Source organism: Haliotis cracherodii, unplaced genomic scaffold, assembly GCF_022045235.1.
Source record: "Haliotis cracherodii isolate W230 unplaced genomic scaffold, xgHalCrac1.p SCAF_6, whole genome shotgun sequence".
NCBI classification, from domain to species: Eukaryota; Metazoa; Mollusca; class Gastropoda; order Lepetellida; family Haliotidae; genus Haliotis; species Haliotis cracherodii.
This window is the reverse complement of record NW_027266319.1, coordinates 62,030,672-62,051,711: the sequence shown is the minus strand read 5'-3', so window position 1 is coordinate 62,051,711 and position 21,040 is coordinate 62,030,672. Positions and strand designations below refer to the sequence as shown.

General features: G+C 40.9%; 1 protein-coding gene across 6 annotated transcripts in view; it reads right to left on the bottom strand.

Moving 5' to 3' along the window:
* LOC139445378 (plexin-A2-like) overlaps window positions 1-21,040 on the bottom strand; it is a 219,325-nt gene that overhangs the window by 65,102 nt on the left and 133,183 nt on the right. For all 6 annotated transcript variants that reach the window (XM_071226514.1, XM_071226519.1, XM_071226516.1 and 3 more), the window contains exons 6-7: window positions 9,683-9,818; window positions 6,010-6,193 (exon numbers count right to left, since the gene is read on the bottom strand). In XM_071226514.1, coding sequence (XP_071082615.1) covers window positions 6,010-6,193; window positions 9,683-9,818 — 320 coding nt within the window. The remainder of the gene's footprint in view (window positions 1-6,009; window positions 6,194-9,682; window positions 9,819-21,040) is intronic.

Genomic DNA, 21,040 nt, shown 5'->3' with positions numbered 1-21,040 from the left:
TTATGGGAGAGGACAAGCGATTACACTAAATATCTACTTGGCCAGACAACAAATTGCAATATGAAGCGCACCATAAGCTTGCCCATGTCGCACGTCAATAGCCCATATTGATTCCAACGACGGTTACTTTAAGCTGGAGTCGGTCTTTGTAATACCCGACGTCGTCGTCGTCGTAGAGCAGACTGATGCAGGTATTGACATCTAGCGGATGTCGAATCGAAGTGATTACTGTTGCAAATTGGCATTAATCAGTAGGAGTGTGATATCGACACGCATACCTGTTCACAAACACATGTATGTTTGTTTGCAATAAACATACCCCACTGAAACACAGGCACAATAACGATCCATAATTTGCATTACCATCGCAGAATATCTCCATAATTCCCTCCCCTGCAGTGTCTATTATTTAAACAGAAATGCATTTCCTTATCCTAAGTCACACGTGTTTATGTAGAAATAACAGCGTCGGCGAAAGCAGCGCGATCAATTGCTGACGATAATGTATTGTGTAATAATTACCCATAGTGCCACGTTATGGGTGTGAAACGGTCTGATAGCAGCATTCATTGTAGCTTCCTACCAGTGTGTATATCAGGCCTCATTATCACATTAGGAGCTGTGCATAGTGTACTGTACAATGCATCATGGTGTAGGAAACTCAGCTGGTACAGTCGGGAGAATGCTGTGGCATAGCCAGGTCCACTGTATGCCGAGCTGATCAAGAAGGAGGATTGGATAAACAACATGGCTGACAGGTCATGCCCCAGCTGCACTTGTGTGAGGAGAGGGTAAATGCATGTTGTTTTATGCAACAGTCAGCATAGTTTTGGTTTGGTTTGTTTGTTTTCCCGCTCTCAGCAATATTCCAGCTATACGACAGTGGTCTGTAAAAAATCGAATGTGGACCAGACATCCAGTCACTGACATCATGAGCATACAATTGGGATACGATGACATGCATCAATCAAGTCAGCGAGCCTGACCACCCGATCCCGTTAGTCGCCTCTTACGACAAGCACAGTCGCCTTTTACAGAAAGCTTTTCAGTTGGGTTGGATTTTACCCATGAAGGGTTTGTGCCATCAATGGAGACCCCCTGCTGCGGTAATATAGCTCCACACAGCTTACTCTGAATGAATGTAGGATCTTCAGAAAAACGTGTACACTTTCAACAAAAATCTCCACTGGAAATATGTTGTAAAGATCATATGATAATGATTATGGGTTTTCACGGAACCAAACACGTCATAAACCACAGCACAAAGTGGAATGCATCAAAAGTAGACTTAATCTATTAGACTATCTGCCCTAACACTCAGGCAGTACTTCTGCCCCATCTCCAAGGCTGCCATCTTGGTTCTATATGCCCCTAACCCTCGGGCAGTACTTCTGCCCATCTCCAAGGCTGCCATCTTAGTTCTATATGCCCCTATTCCTCGGGCAGTACTTCTGCCCATCTCCAAGGCTGCCATCTTGATTCTATCTGCCCCCAACACTCAGGCAGTACTTCTGCCCCATCTCCAAGGCTGCCATCTTGATTCTATCTGCCCCCAAACCTCGAGCAGTACTTCTGCCCCATCTCCAAGGCTGCCATCTTGATTCTATCTGCCCCCAAACCTCGGGCAGTACTTCTGCCCCATCTCCAAGACTGCTATCTTGGTTCTATATGCCCCAAACCCTCGGGCAGTACTTCTGCCCCATCTCCAAGGCTGCCATCTTGGTTCTATCTGCCCCAAACCCTCGGGCAGTACTTCTGCCCCATCTCCAAGGCTGCCATCTTGGTTCTATCTGCCCCCAACACTCAGGCAGTACTTCTGCCCCATCTCCAAGGCTGCCATCTTGATTCTATCTGCCCCCAACACTCAGGCAGTACTTCTGCCCCATCTTCAAGGCTGCCAACACCATTGGTGGCTGAAGTTACAGGAACCTGATGACCTTTCTATATTCTCCACAAGAAGATGATGTTGCAGGAAAGGACAATGACTGCTGATACTGCAGTGCTTAAAACCATTTGTAGGATGGATCTTTCAGGAAGGTTATTGTTTGTCCCACAGTAATTGTCAGCAATTTTGTACACATCTACATTCCAAGCCTCTGTGATTCTCAGACAGTTACCGAGATAAAAAGATGTATATGATGAAAGTATGTAAGAAAATTAGGGGTCATCATCACCAATTTCATCCTTACAGTACTTTGACATATCAGAATCCATATTCATGCAGGTTGCCCAGACAACCGAGAGACTGCAGCCTATCATTTTAAGCAGCCCAAATATGTAGCTGCCAGTCCATATCACCAGTCTCAGTCTCGAGCTTGTCCAAACAGTCAGGAGTCTACCCCTCAATCTGATCCTACGGGATGTTTCACCTCTTAGAATGACAGGCCAAGCTCTGTGGCTTTTACTGTATTTCTGTCACGTGTCAGGTTATACAATATGTATAAGCACTGTGTGCTTTTCCATCTGTTCACTACAACGCCACGATGGAACTGATGCACGATTGTCTGACTGGCTACGTAACACTTTCACAGGACCATCGGATCACCTGATGTATAATCAAGACCATGGTATTGATTATTTGTCCAAGATGGCCATTGCATTGTGATGTTTATATCATCTTTCTCATGTTCGACATCCAAATAGATCACCGAAGTTCCATGCTGACTCCAGGAGCCTGGTTTAGAGAGCAGTAAATGTGTTTAGTCTGTATAGCCTAGTAAATCTATACATCACTGATGAGGCCAACAGGGTATTGGCATACCTAATCTGATCACGAAGGCAGCATGCGTTTAGCCCAAAAGCAGACACAATTTATCATTTCAAAAACCCTATTCAATACTTGTCTACATCATTACCTTAGAAATCACAGTCTTTGCATTCCTTTGTGATAAGACGAAAACACATAACTGAACCAAAATACCATATTGGTGGATGAAGTTACAAAGCCACAGGCACTATTTATCAGTTGCCAGTAATCTCTGGCTTATTCTAAGGGATCCATCGTCTGAATGTCCCTCTTGTGATCACATTCAAAGAATTAGTTCTCTTTGCCAAATTGTCATAAATTCTGAGAATGACAGCTGGAACATCGTGGAATAGTTTACAGTGCTGATGAAAAAACCCATGAAACTAACCGTCTGATAAGTTACAGAGTTGGGAACTTTCTAAGTCTGGTGTCTCCGAATCTAACGCCGAACAACAGGCCAGAATCAATAACACCATCTCGAATTAATCAAAAGAATTGTTTCCCAAAAGTTCTCGTCTAAAAGGCTATGAACCACTCAAATAAACATCTGCCAAGTCAACATCAGAATGTCAGCTAAAGGTTTGAAAATATTGTCATAAGTAATACACGTCCCTGCATTTATCCCTGAAAAACAAACTTTTGAAGAATTAAGAAGCTAAGATCTTATGAAATATTCATATCCTGACACGACAAGTAAATTGCCTTATTTTCTATAAGCTTTTGCAAATTTAAGACATAAAATATCACTCTAAATTGGAAATTATGTAAACACTGTGATAGAATGAAATAAAAGCTCATTTCAAAGTCACATAGGGTCTTGTTATTGCTATCAGTAAATTCTGCTGCCACTTTTTCCCCTGTTTTCCATACATATTAACTTGTAATGCTAACTCCCTGTAGCCCTTTATGTACTTTCTGATGTAGAGGCATATCATCCACTTACGCCTCTTAAGTCCCAATCACAAGAAAAGATAATCTACAAATATGAATATGTTGGTGGAATAAAAACGTGTCTTTGGCCATGAGATGAATTCATGAATATTACAAGCTTCTTGAGAAAAAAGATTAAGGAAAATACATTCAGAACAAATCATAGTCCTGCACATTGTGTATTTGAATTCTTCCATTGTTTTATTGAATGATGCACTGTCCTTGTGGTGGTCATCAGAGGGTCATTCAATATAAATAAGAAACCTATTGACCAGATGCTATGTTCATCAGGTGAGGTGGTCATCAGAGGGTCATTCAATATAAATAAGAAACCTATTGACCAGATACTATGTTCATCAGGTGAGGTGGTAATCACATATTTCAAGTGCACCCTGTGATCATCTTCTGATAACACTTGTGTCTCAACAGCACAGTTTCTTGCAGTGGTTATGACCAGTATTCCTCGATAACTCTACCTTCCTCTTCTTGTAACAGTTTCTTGCAGTGGTTATGACCAGTATTCCTCGATAGCTCTACCTTCCTCTTCTTGTAACAGTTTCTTGCAGTGGTTATGACAAGTATTCCTCAATAACTCAACCCTCCTCTTGTAACACTCCTTCTTGTAAGTATTCCTTCCCTGAAAGGCCCCTTCTAGTGTTAATTAGTTTATTTGACTGCCAAATGGCCTTGTATGACCGAGACTTACTGATGAAGGGTTCCTCTTACCATACAAACAACATCAATTTAGTTTCTAAATAACATACTTATCAATGCAACGTTATCTACAAGGCCTAATCCCCATCTTCGGTTAATAATCCTCTCCCTCAAGTCCCCCTCCTTCTACAAGATCAAGTTCTCATTTCACTGGTATTATTTCTGCAGAACTATCAACTTTCAACTTCTCAGTCTCATTATCGCTTTTGACAGAGGGAAGCAGGTGAGACCGTCCTATAGCTGGCATTAAGGGGTGCTGAGATCACTAGGAGGCATTAGGAGGTGCTCACATTGTCTTCTGTTCTTTGGCCATTCCAGACAGAACTATCTTTATGTGGTGGCCCTCTTCCATGACGATTACATGGTAGCCTGTGTAGTGATATGGGAAGTGAAGAGGCGCACTACGGCCTGAGTAGGGAGACGGTGGCACAGACACGCAGACAAAGGCAGATGCTGTAGTCGCTCTGACTGCTACATCAACAGATACTTACTTAGCATTGAACCAAAATAGCAGCCTGACCTCATGTGCAAAGGCACAGGTGGGAGAGGGGTTGTATACGGCAAAATAACACCCAGCTTAGGTACAGTGGGGTCTTGCAATGGAGGCATTGCTTATATAGATACATATTCTGATTCTCAGCCATTGGTTTGACAACCACAAGAGCAAAGGTCATTTTGAAAATGTTTTTGAGGACCTGAACGTAAGTTTTCTTAAAGAAATATAACCATTTTTATCGGCCTAGTATCATTACCACATCTCTGATCAACAACCAATCACCATGCGGTATACATACCATACTGAGAATCATTAGGATCTTTAATAAATCTGAAAGGTCCAAACATTTTTTTAAGTGATAAAAGTTTATAAATCATGTCTGAGCTATCAAGACCAGCATGGCATACCAGTGGGGAGTCTCCCCAAGCAATAGATCACAGTGCAGCTCAAGTCCAGCCCAATGGGGCTTGATACCATCCCCATCCATTTACATCTTATCGTCCTGAGTACTTGATTGTGGAGTGTTTCTATAGCAAGGCAATGCAGCTCCATGAGAGACAAGATGTTATTTGGCTGAAGTAACATGATCAGGCTCTCTCTCAAGCACACATTTTATTGGTCTCGGACATGCCACGGAATCAGCCCCTGTCATTACCAGCTGACCTCGGTCATCAGGACACCATAATAATGCCATTGCTTGGCCATTGCATTGCATTGCTCTTGTACAAACACTGTTGTCTAAAGTAATGTCCTGGGACCAGCATGTCCTGATGGATCACTGACAACACCGTGGACCAGCATGATCACTGACAACACCGTGGACCAGCTTGTCCTGATGGATCACTGTTAACACTGTGGACCAGCATGTCCTGATGGATCACTGACAACACCGTGGACCAGCTTGTCCTGATAGATCACTGACATCACTGTGGACCAGCATGTCCTGATGGATCACTGACAATACCTTGGACCAGCATGTCCTGATGGATCACTGACATTTCCTATTCCTGATTTCCACTTTTTGCTCATTGATACTCTGTCACAAGGAAAGGACGATGCCAACTGGAAGAGACAAGTTGTTTTCATGCGTGTGATCTTCAAAATATTAAATATGGCTGCTTACCTTGTCCTGTAGGAACCATGGGTAGCTGGTTGGGTAGGGGTGTCTGGCACGTTACTCCTGTGTTCTTCCCAGTGTTCATCGTCTTGTTGGCGATCGTGATGATCGGGACAAAACGCATGTCATGGCTAAAGGCACACTCGTACTGACCAGGAAAATCGGGCAGGTTTTCTATATGTAACTCCAGCTGAAAAGAAAACAGACAATGTTTAGCTTCAGAGTGAGATTGGTTGAACTGTATTTCAGTATTTTCACGGTCATTGTTTGTTTGTTTGTTTGTTTTCACTGTGATGCAGGTCATTCACAACTTTGGCAAAACCCACAGGCATGGCACTGACAAAACAAGGACTGGGTGTGAACCACTGACACAGGGAATTAAGGCATGCAGCTCTGCAGGTGAACTCCAGCACCCTATACCACTGGGCCACCTGTGTCCAGCTTCAGTGAATGTGAATCATTTCATGATCGATTAATGAAAGCAGGATTAGATGAGGTAAACTTTAGTCAATCAGCTGTCAGAAATAAACACACATTCTACTAGCCCACACTAATCTAACATGATCAAAATCAACATATTTCACTGGACTAGCCCAAACTAATCTACTTGCATAACATGAACAGAATCCACATTTGAATCCCAGTCCTTGCTAAACATACAGATTTACAACACACAATGGAAGGTGCACATTGTGAAAGCGATTATTTGTGCATACGAATGACAAGATTTGAAAGTCATTATACAGCGTAAATTTTCTAAACCAAATGAATAAAATGTCACCGGCATTATGTCCTGCAACCATAATAATCACATGCCAAAAAGTGAGTTATTTTCCAAATCATCTGTATACAATGAAATATTAATCTAAAATCTCAAAACAAAAGACTTAATTGGCAAATTGTCTCCACTTATTCATAAAATGCCATGGGGCACATATTACAGTTAATAGCAATTATTTCTCATTATGTCAATTGTCAAATCAAAGTCTGAATTATTTTTCGAGATAAATTCCTGATTTTCATTGTTTGTTAAAACTGTCCATCATGTCATTATTGAATAATAGAGGTTTTCATCGGATAAAATTCATAATCATGTCTCCAATCTTTCAATGAGTAATCCAGAGCCACAATACGGCCATGTGATGTCAGCCAGGAGCTGGGTGGTGGTGCACTATGGTGACACAGTGGTTGGACCTGTAGCTGCAGCTGGGCATCGTGACAAGGACACACAACTACATACATACACACAACTAAACCTCACAACTCTCCACCAACACCAGTGTGACAAGGACACACAACTAGACCTCACAACTCTCCACAAACACCAGTGTGACAAGGACGCACAACTAGACCTCACAACTCTCCAACAACACCAGTGTGACAAGGACACACAACTAGACCTCACAACTCTCCACCAACACCAGTGTGACAAGGACACACAGCTAAACCTCACAACTCTCCACGAACACCAGTGTGACAAGGACACACAACTAGACCTCACAACTCTCCACAAACACCAGTGTGACAAGGACGCACAACTAGACCTCACAACTCTCCAACAACACCAGTGTGACAAGGACACACAACTACATACATACACACAACTAAACCTCACAACTCTCCACCAACACCAGTGTGACAAGGACACACAACTAGACCTCACAACTCTCCACAAACACCAGTGTGACAAGGACGCACAACTAGACCTCACAACTCTCCAACAACACCAGTGTGACAAGGACACACAACTAGACCTCACAACTCTCCAACAACACCAGTGTGACAAGGACACACAACTAGACCTCACAACTCTCCACCAACACCAGTGTGACAAGGACACACAACTAGACCTCACAACTCTCCACCAACACCAGTGTGACAAGGACACACAACTAGACCTCACAACTCTCCACCAACACCAGTGTGACAAGGACACACAACTACACCTCACAACTCTCCACAAACACCAGTGTGACAAGGACACACAACTAGACCTCACAACTCTCCACAAACACCAGTGTGACAAGGACACACAACTACACCTCACAACTCTCCACAAACACCAGTGTGACAAGGACACACAACTAGACCTCACAACTCTCCAACAACACCAGTGGGACAAGGACGCACAACTAGACCTCACAACTCTCCAACAACACCAGTGTGACAAGGACACACAACTAGACCTCACAACTCTCCAACAACACCAGTGGGACAAGGACGCACAACTAGACCTCACAACTCTCCAACAACACCAGTGTGACAAGGACACACAACTACACCTCACAACTCTCCACGAACACCAGTGTGACAAGGACACACAACTACACCTCACAACTCTCCACGAACACCAGTGTGACAAGGACACACAACTACACCTCACAACTCTCCAACAACACCAGTGTGACAAGGACACACAACTAGACCTCACAACTCTCCAACAACACCAGTGTGACAAGGACACACAACTACACCTCACAACTCTCCACGAACACCAGTGTGACAAGGACACACAACTAGACCTCACAACTCTCCACCAACACCAGTGTGACAAGGACACACAACTAGACCTCACAACTCTCCAACAACACCAGTGTGACAAGGACACACAACTACACCTCACAACTCTCCACCAACACCAGTGTGACAAGGACACACAACTAGACCTCACAACTCTCCACAAACACCAGTGGGACAATATATATCCCACAATCTCTCAATTGACTCAGTATACACAGGTCGAGTATGTACAGGTCGAGTATGTACAGGTCGAGTATGTACAGGTCGAGTATGTACAGGTCGAGTATGTACAGGTCGAGTATGTTTTAAGCCTACAGGCTTGCTGATAGGGACGTTTTCAAATGGTCCTTTTTTTATGCTGAGAAGAATTTGAACAATTCCTGAACTAAAATTCATCTGTAATTGTTTTAAAATTGTTCAGACAACCTATGACAGGGACTCGAACTGAAAAAAATTATAGTTTTATTTTGTCTTTTGGAAAAAAGAGCAAATATCTTTATTCAATTTCCTTTTTTATAATTGCATCTAACACTTCACACAAAAACAGAAAATAAACTATCACAAAAAGGGTTTGTATGTAAAGCCTGTTTTTTCAGCCTTTGTACAAGAAGGCCGGCTAGGATAGTGACGAGCAAGTGTGCTGTCTTGAAACAAATTTCATGAAACATACCCCGGTGACTGGAGGGGATCAGATTGCTCCCTGTAGATTTGCTCAGGGTTTTATTCCCCATTGGAAAACTTGGTGTGAAGGAAATTCTTAGCATATGTTGCCTTGATTGGTCAAACCCTGATACTCCACTCTCATGTACCTACACAGGTGTCAGGCACTGGAATGGTGAGTGGGGAGATAGTCTAATTCAGTTAAATCACATAATGTTAGCGTCATGTGGGAGGAAATCCCAAAGTGATGCAGATCGTAGACGTCTACCACTTTGGTGATGCCCAAGTATCGAGATGGTGCTGACAAACCAAGAATCATAACCAAGTCCAATCAAGTGTGTGCGTGTGCGTGTACGTGTGCGTGTGCGTGTGCGTGCGAGTACATATACATAAGTCCATTGTAGTGCACTGAGAATACGTTTGGGTGTGGATTAGACGTCATAAATATGCAGTATTATCCTCATCATGGTGAGGGCAGCATCAATATCTTGCTACTCACAGTGTGTGTCTTGGATGAGTGGTCTTTCTGTATTTTCTCCGGGACAACCCGGGTAATGTTGGTACACTGCTGTCCACTGTAGGGCAGCCATCGCATCGTCATCTCATAGGCCTTACACTCATCCTGGCGACTGCACCTGTAACAGAAGTCACACCATTTTACAACACCATCTATACATGACATCATCATTGTGACATCACCAACAGCATCACACTGATAACATTATTGTTGGCTTTTGGTGATCAACTTGAATTTATCATCACTGGTGTCATCATCATCATCATCATCATCACTGGTGTCATCATCATCATCATCATCATCATCATCATCATCATCATCACTGGTGTCATTATCATGCAGTCATCATCATCATCATCATCATCATCATCATCAGTACAAAACAATTAGTTTTCTTTGTAAACAAAATCACGTCATGTCAACTTTCACATCAGCAAAATCATCCCCACTGTTGCCACAATCATCAAAAGAGGAACAATTGCAACTGCATCGCCAAATTAATTCATTGATGCCAATATCAAAATTGCTATAATATTCTTTAGTACCATTCTTTACCATGAAAATCATTGACTTCACCACAGCGGTAAACAGCGCGGAAACATCAACATCAACACACTCTTCCTCATCATCATCAATATCATCAAAGCGGCCACATTTTTACATTTATAAACCAACTTCACCATTGCCATCATCATCCAAATTGAAGTGTGGACCAATTATTCAACACAGTGGTAATGTTCTGATTTAGGGAAAAGCCCTGTGCTCAATGACTTCTATATCCACCCCATGAAGCATGACAAGAACCTTAGATGTATATTGATAATAAATGGCCATTAATGTATGGATTATTCCATCAACAGTCTCCTTTTACAAGGTAAACATCAGGAATAATTGTCTCTGATGTGACTTTGCGCTGGAAACCAAGCTTTATTTGTTCTCCTTAATCACAAGAATGTGTTCACCAAACATACTTTCTGATTGATCGGATTGCTGATTTTTAAAATATTTATTCTCGTAACATATTTTTCTTGGCACTGAGAAGGTTACCAAACTGGTCAATAAACTGATGGAAAGAAATCAATTCAGGACCTAACTTACCATGGACAACATATTAACCATATTTCAAAATCCAGACTTTCATGACATCCAAGACAAAATGGACCCAATACTTGAATAAACTAGCCTCATTCTACCAAGATACAAAAACATGTTCACTATCATATTTCTATGTTGAAACTTTCATGACCTCACAGGCGGGACCATTGTTTTGAATGAACTTACATGTGAAGAAATATGGTGTCTCCATCTACAGTGATTAGTGCAAACAAGACATATATCCCTGATCCCGGTCCAACGCCTACATTGGTAAAAAGGTCTTCCTGCAAGCGTGGAGGGTTTGCCTTGATTAGCAGGAACCTGCCAGGGTGAAGCAGTTCATCTGAACATGCCCATTGATTGCCTCCCAGGTGCTTCATTAAACCCGTAACATCATATTTGCAGACTTTCTATCAGAAAATAAAGACTGATAAAATGGAATGAGTGCAGGATTTAATCAGCCTTTTTATTCGATTGGTGCAGTCAGCTAGGTGGAAATCACTGCATGGCAATCGATAGAACTGTACGCTAAGTGGATAATTGTCCCTAAGAAATAGTTAGACTTTTTTATTAAAGGAAAGATTTCGTACGACAAAGTCCGGTCTGTATGTTTTAAGTGCATGACAGGGGCACATCTTGGAACTGCTAGAAAAAGGAACTATCGTCTGAACGAATTCCTTTATGGAAAATCCATCACTAAGTCTGACAGGCACATTGGAATAATAGATTAGATCATGTATAAATATGATGAGTTTCTTTCATTTCTGTATGAATGATTTTGATGAAGTATAATAATTATTTAATCACATGTGATTAAAACTAACTGAATGTCTTTCTGATTTTACTTTGATGTACTGCTTCCGTTTTTTATCCACCTACATATGTCGGAGACTTGAGGATTGACAAAAAAATGGTTTTGATGGGAGAATTCATTTGAGAGGCAAATCATTATTGATTAACAGAGGTTTTAATTTCAAGTCATATTTATCGTTACTCATCCCTATAATTCTATTTGTCATGCCTCATTTCACCATCAAAACTAGTGAGAAATATAATGATATGTCAAAAGCTGAGAGAGATAAAAAACCAACTTGGAATCAATAAAGAAAATTGATCCAAAAAAGGTAGTCTGAGCAATATGAAATTTTCGGTTCATATTATATACATAAACTGGATTGATGCATGTAGATTTGACATGTTAAACCATCAAGTTACATCCTCCATAAACATATTTATGATTTGTTGCTGAACCCAATGGGGTTAAAATTTCTATCATCTATCTTTCTTCTAAGAGAAAACAATGCATGATTTGTGGCTTCTTCAACAAAAGGTTAAGTCGGCTGCCGACTACAGTCTCCGTAGTTTCACCATTGCTTAGTGCCTCCGAAGCTTAAAGTATCCAATGCCGTCTCCCTCGCCGATAATGTATAACACATTTGCAACCGAGGGATTGCTACTATCGAGCCTGTGAAAAGTTAATGACCCTAATATTTATCCTTCAGGATGATGAAGACTTCTTCAAACTGTCCCTCCTGTGCAAAGATCGTATATCGTCACTGCAGTTGATACACAAACGTTACTTGTGAGGATCTCTAACAATCAATAAGGCGAGGACATTTAAAAACGTCTCTCCTCGGTATTTTACCCATAATGCTCCTCTACGAGACTGAATTCTGGTCCATGATGTTCAACAGATCCTGTTCACCAGATAGATTTAATGGCATTTTGCCTTCAAATACTTCATCGCATCCCTGTCATAAATTCTGCACTGATGTCAAAGAGATTTGCCATTGTCAAAAAGTGTAGATTTACTTCGGACCAATGCAACAGTTCTGGTCTCTAATCAATGAAGAGCCATTAGTGAGTTTTTTTAGTCTAGCACTGGCCATGTGGGGAGGGCTGCCAGGAGTGAGCTTCGGATGTCAATACACCTCAAGCTGTGCTGACTTTTCATGAATTAAGGATGGACCTCTCAAGAAGCCTGCCCTCTTCACAAACACACCTGCACCCTGGGATTTCAGCAATAGCACACTTACTTCCTGGGTGAAAAATCACGGCACCGAAAATGTCAAAAGTCACTTTTTTTGTCCACTGAAATGTTTTGTTGATGTATAATTGATGAGGGCCTCTTCAGGGAAGGCCGGCACTTGTCAGGGAAGCACTGACTCTACATACTTACATTCACAAGTGTTGCTCAGATGACCAACATGGAAAACTTGGGGAGGACCTTGCAAGGTGTTGCCATCTTTCGTTTGGAAAACATAACAGATTTTTTTGGGGCAGTTGCAGTTATCCAAGTGCCCTTCTCTTGCTAAATGAGCACACTAGGGAGAAAACGCTCCACATGTCTGATGTCCAGTTTGAATTAATTATACTAAGATTTATACTAAGATTTATACTAATGTAAAAACTTATTATACTAAGATTTATACTAATGTTACAACTAAGACTACAGTGTACCTTCTGATGGGTGCTGATACAAACAAGAGTCATCAGAAGATGACAAATTCCCCCCGCCCCCACAAATTCGAAAGAACAAATCATCTGACTGTTACTTAAGTCCAACTTGATGAGAGAATTTCTATCTAATCTGTCTGTCCCTATACAAGAGTAGTTATTGAGCTATCAAACAATACCATGGAATTGGGATTCGCAACTTTGTATTGCACAGTTTCGAGACAGAGAACCAATAGTTTTCGAGATATGGTCCGGACAAACACACCACTATGCACAAAGTCAAAGTAAAACTTGTTTCCATTAAAAAAGGGAAAAAAATCAAATTTTGAAAAATTCCCAAATAGCAAATGGCACCACTTCAGCCTTAGTTTTATACATGTATCAGGTTTGGATGAAAAGTCTTTCACAGTTTTCATATTGTGCTCCAGAAACAACTCCTACACCCCCATTTTGAGAGACCAAGTTCAAACTGTTCCTTTGGAAATTGAGAAAAATAAAAATGCCAAAAATCTGCAAATAGCGAAAGGCACCACTTGATATATCTGCCAAGTTTTGTTGACAGATATTGAATGGTTTTTGAGTTGTGCTCCAGAAAAAAACCCCACCCACCCCCCTTTGGAGACAAAGTCCAAATTGTTTCCATGGAAATCACGTAAAATAAAAACGGCCAAAATCTGTAAATAGCAAAAGGCACCACTTCAGGATCTGTTTGATATATCTGCCAATTTTTGTTGAAAGATATTGAACGGTTTTCGAGATACGCTCCAGAAATTAAATGATTATGGACAGATGGATGGATGGATGGATGGATGGACAGACAGACTGACAGACATACGGACAAGGCCTCTACTATATCCCCCCGTATTATATGCCAGGGTATAAAAAAGTGACTGTATGATACATACAAGTACAAACTTTATAGCAATAATGTTTATTCCATGAACTGTTTTCATTTCCATAATGCCCTGGACATTAATACCTGCTCCAGTGGAGGACACCGATAAGATGCCTTTGTCAGGTTATAATCACATGATATATGACAGAGTACATGCTCTAGATCTAAATGTGTCGGAACAAACAATAATTGCAGCCAATCAGGCTGCTGCCGTTACAAGGGAAAGCTCTTTCGACCAACAAGAAGGCTGAGGAATGAATATTGTCATTAAACTTGACAAAAGCAGGTCAGAGATGAGGATCCCATCCTTCCACCTACACCAAACTGATGCAGATGACTCCCATCAGACACACACAATAAGTAGAATTTGCTTTACATATATCAGTGTGCAGCTACACCAGAAATACTTTATGGGACAAACTGCCGATTGAAGAACTGTTCCCTAAATGCACTTACTCGTCCAGTTGGGAATAACAACTTTGGTTCATTCGATTCCATTAAGGATGATTTCCTTAAAGAGTTTATTCCCATTTCATTTTTTCCCAGTTGATTTTAACCATCAATAAATATCCTCCTTGTATAATTTTATTTGTTTTACTTGGTGAATAATCATTTCATACAAGAGAAAGGATTATTGAGGCTATGGCATTGTGTAAAAGAGAATCGTTTTAGATCGTATTTCCATAAGAAACTGCTCTACTATTATCTAAAGTGGTGTCTTCAAATGCGGCTTTGAACTATCCCAGCTTTGATGAAACTCAACCATGCTCTGATTAAACAAATGTCACATTGGAAACTGAGTACATTCGTGCAAAAAACTGGAATTCTCTTCTCAAAAGGAATACATTATACTCCACTTACTTTTTATAAATGATTTCTCAAATTCTGCAAACGTACTTCAAGAAAACAAGGGCAATTTCAAGTCTTTCTTTGCGTTTCATCCCAGAAACAAATACCAAATCTTGTAGAATTACATTTCTCCAAGGGAAGAGAAAATCATAATTATAGTGAAAATATAAACCACATCAATGAATTCAGCAGGTCTTTTCATATCAGCTGTAGTGATACTTTCAATGATTCGGTTGTATCCCTGATGACAGCTTAGCTGGACGCGAGGTGACGAAACCACACAAAAACATTTTCATCATGCTACTGTCCAATTACATAGCTCAGAGCTTCAATTAAAACTTCAAAAAGACGCCTACCGGTACCAAAACGTAAACTTTTTTCATAACCTGGCCATCTGACGGATGTATGATCAATCATGATTGATTGGCAATCATGGAACAAGTCAGCTTGGAAATTGACTGTGATGGGTCCATCGTAACCACGATTCTTTACGTGAGAAGTTTCTTGGAATAATTGTGTGTGTTTTTACAGCATATGGTAACAGTCCCACATACATTCTAAAGAAACACATGGGAGAGTTTTGGGATTTGGGGAAGTGTCAAAAGGTCCCGTGGTAATTTCCAAACGCTAACTTTTCACTTGGCTGATGTTATTGTAAGGCTGACACCAAGTTTATCTGCTACCATCACAAACGTTGCAACTACTCAAGCTGAAATGCCTTCTGAGGCATACACAGTTAGATGTAATTCTTGATGAAAAAAGGAAAATCTTTTTGACATGGGCCCATCTAAAATTATGTTTGCATGACATTCCTATTTAAAAATGCTCTTTCATGAATTTCTCATAATAAGAGTTGGTTATGTGATATTGAACGCAGATAAAGAATTTGAATAATGTAATGAAAGCCAAACACTGTGACTTTATACGCATCAATCAAGAGTTACGTGTCACAACATTTGAAAGTAAGAAACCGATAGCTTTCTGCATTTGATAAATCTATCTCAGCTTCTATTGATGCCAACAGCCAAACTCTGTAATTGCAAAGAAATATTGTTTTTACATGTTACAAAAACATAATCATTTCTTAGAAATCAATATATAATATTATTTCTGTCTCATAAAACATTTAAAATTGTAAATTGGTGCAATGCTATCTTACATTTGCCAAACACAAATGAGCATTTTCCCAAGTAAAGCCTGTTTTATTGATATTAGAAACATTAATAAAATGATGGAATAAAAGTGAATGATGTTGGAATGAGGAAATAAGTTTCCAGAACCTACAAGCAGGGTGTTGCCTGTTCTCTCTCCTGCTGGCCACTAGCTCATTTAACACTTGGGCTTGTTTACCTCACATGACATTTCAGTATTTACAACATTCACAGACATCAGCGTGGGTTCTTTAACACCAGTAGCATGTCATGGATTCCTGGTAATGGCTCCAACAGTCAGTGACAGTGAGCCAATGTTTTACACGGCAGACTGCAATATTACAGCTCTATCATGGCCACCTGTAAATAATCAAGTCTGGATCAGACAGACTGGGCAGAGATCTGTACCATTCAATCTCCATTCTACAGGATCTACACAATCAGCTAGATAGGAACATTGTCACCATTCACTCTCCATTCTCCAGGATCTACACAGTCAGCTAGATAGGAACATTGTCACCATTCACTCTCCATTCTCCAGGATCTACACAGTCAGCTAGATAGGAACATTGTCACCATTCACTCTCCATTCTCCAGGATCTACACAGTCCGCTAGATAGGAACATTGTCACCATTCACTCTCCATTCTCCATGATCTACACAGTCAGCTAGATAGGAACATTGTCACCATTCACTCTCCATTCTCCAGGATCTACACAATCAGCTAGATAGGAACATTGTCACCATTCACTCTCCATTCTCCATGATCTACACAATCAGCTAGATAGGAACATTGTCGACATTTACTCTCCATTCTCCAGGATCTACACTATCAGCTAGATAGGAACATTGTCACCATTCACTCTCCATTCTCCAGGATCTACACAATCAGCTAGATAGGAACATTGTCGACATTTACTCTCCATTCTCCAGGATCTACACTATCAGCTAGATAGGAACATTGTCGACATTTACTCTCCATTCTCCAGGATCTACACAGTCAGCTAGATAGGAACATTGTCACCATTCACTCTCCATTCTCCAGGATCTACACTATCAGCTAGATAGGAACATTGTCACCATTCACTCTCCATTCTCCAGGATCTACACAATCAGCTAGATAGGAACATTGACACCATTCACTCTCCATTCTCCAGGATCTACACAATCAGCTGGATAGGAACATTGTCACCATTCACTCTCCATTCTCCAGGATCTACACAGTCAGCTAGATAGGAACATTGTCACCATTCACTCTCCATTCTCCAGGATCTACACAGTCAGCTAGATAGGAACATTGTCACCATTCACTCTCCATTCTCCAGGATCTACACAATCAGCTAGATAGGAACATTGTCGACATTTACTCTCCATTCTCCAGGATCTACACAGTCAGCTAGATAGGAACATTGTCACCATTCACTCTCCATCTCCAGGATCTACACAGTCAGCTAGATAGGAACATTGTCACCATTCACTCTCCATCTCCAGGATCTACACAATCAGCTAGATAGGAACATTGTCACCATTCAATCTCCATTCTCCAGGATCTACACTATCAGCTAGATAGGAACATTGTCGACATTTACTCTCCATTCTCCAGGATCTACACAGTCAGCTAGATAGGAACATTGTCGACATTTACTCTCCATTCTCCAGGATTTACACAATGAGCCTGTAACCACCCAATCCTACCCAGCCCATTCCCCACCCAAGTCAGCTGTAGTGAACGTATGGTCTCTGCTGTTTGTATGGAGGTTTGTGTTGTAAGTTGTTTGGATATGTAATGATCCGAGGGTAGAATATGTCTTCAGCAACCCATGCTTGCCGAAAAAGGCGACTCTGCTTGTCTTAAGATGTGACTAAGGGATCAGGTGGTCAGGCTTGCTGACTTGGTTGATGCATGTCATCGAGTCCCAATTCACTCACACCACACACAGCTCCCCCTGGACAGTGTACAATCAACAGCAAGAGTGTCTGATGAAGCTAGACATAAGTTGCTGGTAAATATTGAACGTGCATCAACTGAAGATTTGTATCATTAGAAACAAAACAACTGCCTAGATGTTGAAATGAGGTAGTATGATAGTTCTGACTCTCCTGAAATAATAGAACTGAACATAACGTGTTTTGATTATGGGTAATATTTAAGTCGGTGGTACGGTAAAATCCCTGCACAGATAATTGCCATAATTGATGGATTCCTTCTGATGAAATATCTCCAACTTGAGTCACATTTGGCACAAAAGACGCAGAAACTCGGGCATGAGTGATGGATGAGTTAGGGCAAATGACATGACATTCTCGTACAGATCACTTCGAGATGGGTCTCAGAAAAAAAATGTATTCCTCGAATGAGGTCTATACACGCTGTATTACCCATTTTATTACCATGCATTTACTCGATGTGTCATACGCAAATCTTCCTCTAAGTAAATATGAGTCAGAACGAAACTCTGAAATTACCACAGTCGGCAAAGTAGACCTGTTGATCAAGTCCGTTGGTCACAGGATCGGCGATATTGTATGCCATGAAATGTTGATTCATGAGGCATACATGAAATATAGATTCCCCACATCACTTCTCAATTGGTGCCGAATTTCAAACATGTACGGGGCCCTCAAAAGCGTTTGCCAGTAATCATTTAAGTCTTTATAGACAGAGGGGCAGAGGTGCAGGCAAAATTGATCAAAATTCATGAATCATGTTCGATGATTGATGCCAAAATGAAGAAAAACGACATAAACAATCATAATTACATCAGTGGTGAATTATTTGCAATAAGCCATGAGATTTACGATATTCGGCCCAACAGGCTGACAATGTAGCCAGTGTCGTCCTTCTCACTGTCAAATGGATTAATTAACAAGCATTCATCTTGCCCGTGGCTATCAGGAGTCATTAGCAGTGTTTGCATATTTCGTAATCAAAGATACTTCATCTATCATTACCCATGACGCCCGAGTGAAAAAACTAGGAACACGTAAATCATCGAAGAATGAAATGATCGCAACAAGTACCGCAAGTGGTCATTTGTCCGGGCTGGCACAGACAACAAAACCCGCTAATGCAGCATTCTTGTTACGAGAAACACAACCCTATCAACAGATGTGCCAATAATCTAGTTAGGGCGTCAGGAAAAGATCGTTTCATCCCTAATCATGAAAATTAGACAAATATTGTCACTGCACCCTTCTCATTGGCGTGGTGAAAGAAAGAGAACAATTTCTTTGAATCATACCATTCATCATGTCCTTAGCGCCACTTAAACATTTTTCTTCGGAACTCAAGCCCCTAAGATATTGCCATAAGGGAGTTTTACCTGAATTAATCATTCGAGAAACGGACAACGACTTCACTTATCCAGCAAAGTAGAATACAAAACTTTGACAAATATGAGGATTATCATGTTAATTCAAACACCGCAAAAAAGGTTTTAAGACATAAATTACATTATGAAAGTTGAATTCCATGTTTTTCACTGGATTTAATTTTACAGTGTCACTCAACCTAACGAAACCTAAAATCTTGGCAACTTTCTTTTCGATTATCTTTTTTAATGGTTAAAATTACTTTTTTACTTTCAAAGATGAATGAATCTACTGACAAAACTTAAAAAGTTGCAATGTAGGATTATGTTTTGAAATCTCTTTCCCATAAAGAAGTTTTTAAGTAGCACAACATCCATCACTTCACCCTAGACGATCAGTTGACTCAGCATATTTTGTTCACCTGATTTATGTATTTATTTATTCTCATTCATAATATTCCATTGGATCGACACGTACCAAATGTACAAACTCAAAATGGTGAACCCTGGAACCTAAGCAGAACTAAAAAATATAGTCTTGGACACCAATCTTTCTCATTTGCAACATTTCTAATTCAAATGTGATAGGAGTTTATCATTTCAGAATGTTTTTTCATGAACTGGGACCGAAAAACTTGGCACTTGCAGAAATGAATATTTATTCCGGGGACAAATTTACAACTTCATGCATCATCGATGTTGGACACATTTGCCCAGTCCTGGTTAAAACTTTGTGCAGTACATGAATAAACTCTACATGTGTCACACGTTTCTCATATACAGTACACCACGTTTATAGCGAACACGCTTATAACAAACTGACGTAAATAACAAACTGTTTGTTTTGGTCCCGTCCTTTTTCTGTATATATGCTGAATATTTGCATTTTGTGGTTTACTGTATGTCCACATTTCCTGTGCTTGCTTACATTCCAAACTTTTACAGGCAGTTAGCATCTTCAGGGCCAGAGCATCATCATAACATGCTGAGAAATGCTCTTCAAATGCACAAGCCTGGGTGGTGCGGAAGCTCCTGCTCTTAAGAAGTCATTCAAGGTCAGATGCTCTTAACAGCTCAACCAATCAGGTCATGGCATGCAGAGTGGTTCAGATCCTTGGATCAGGTCATGGCATGGTGGCACAGTTCCAGTGATCAGGTCATAGCATGGTGGCACAGTTCCAGTGATCAGGTCATAGCATGGTGGCACAGTTCCAGTGATCAGGTCATGGCATGGTGGCACAGTTCCAGTGATCAGGTCATGGCATGGTGGCACAGTTCCAGTGATCAGGTCATAGCATGGTGGCACAGTTCCAGTGATCAGGTCATGGCATGGTGGCACAGTTCCAGTGATCAGGTCATAGCATGGTGGCACAGTTCCAGTGATCAGGTCATAGCATGGTGGCATGGTGGCACAGTTCCAGTGATCAGGTCATGGCATGGTGGCATGGTGGCACAGTTCCAGTGATCAGGTCATGGCATGGTGGCACAGTTCCAGTGATCAGGTCATAGCATGGTGGCACAGTTCCAGTGATCAGGTCATGGCATGGTGGCACAGTTCCAGTGATCAGGTCATGGCATGGTG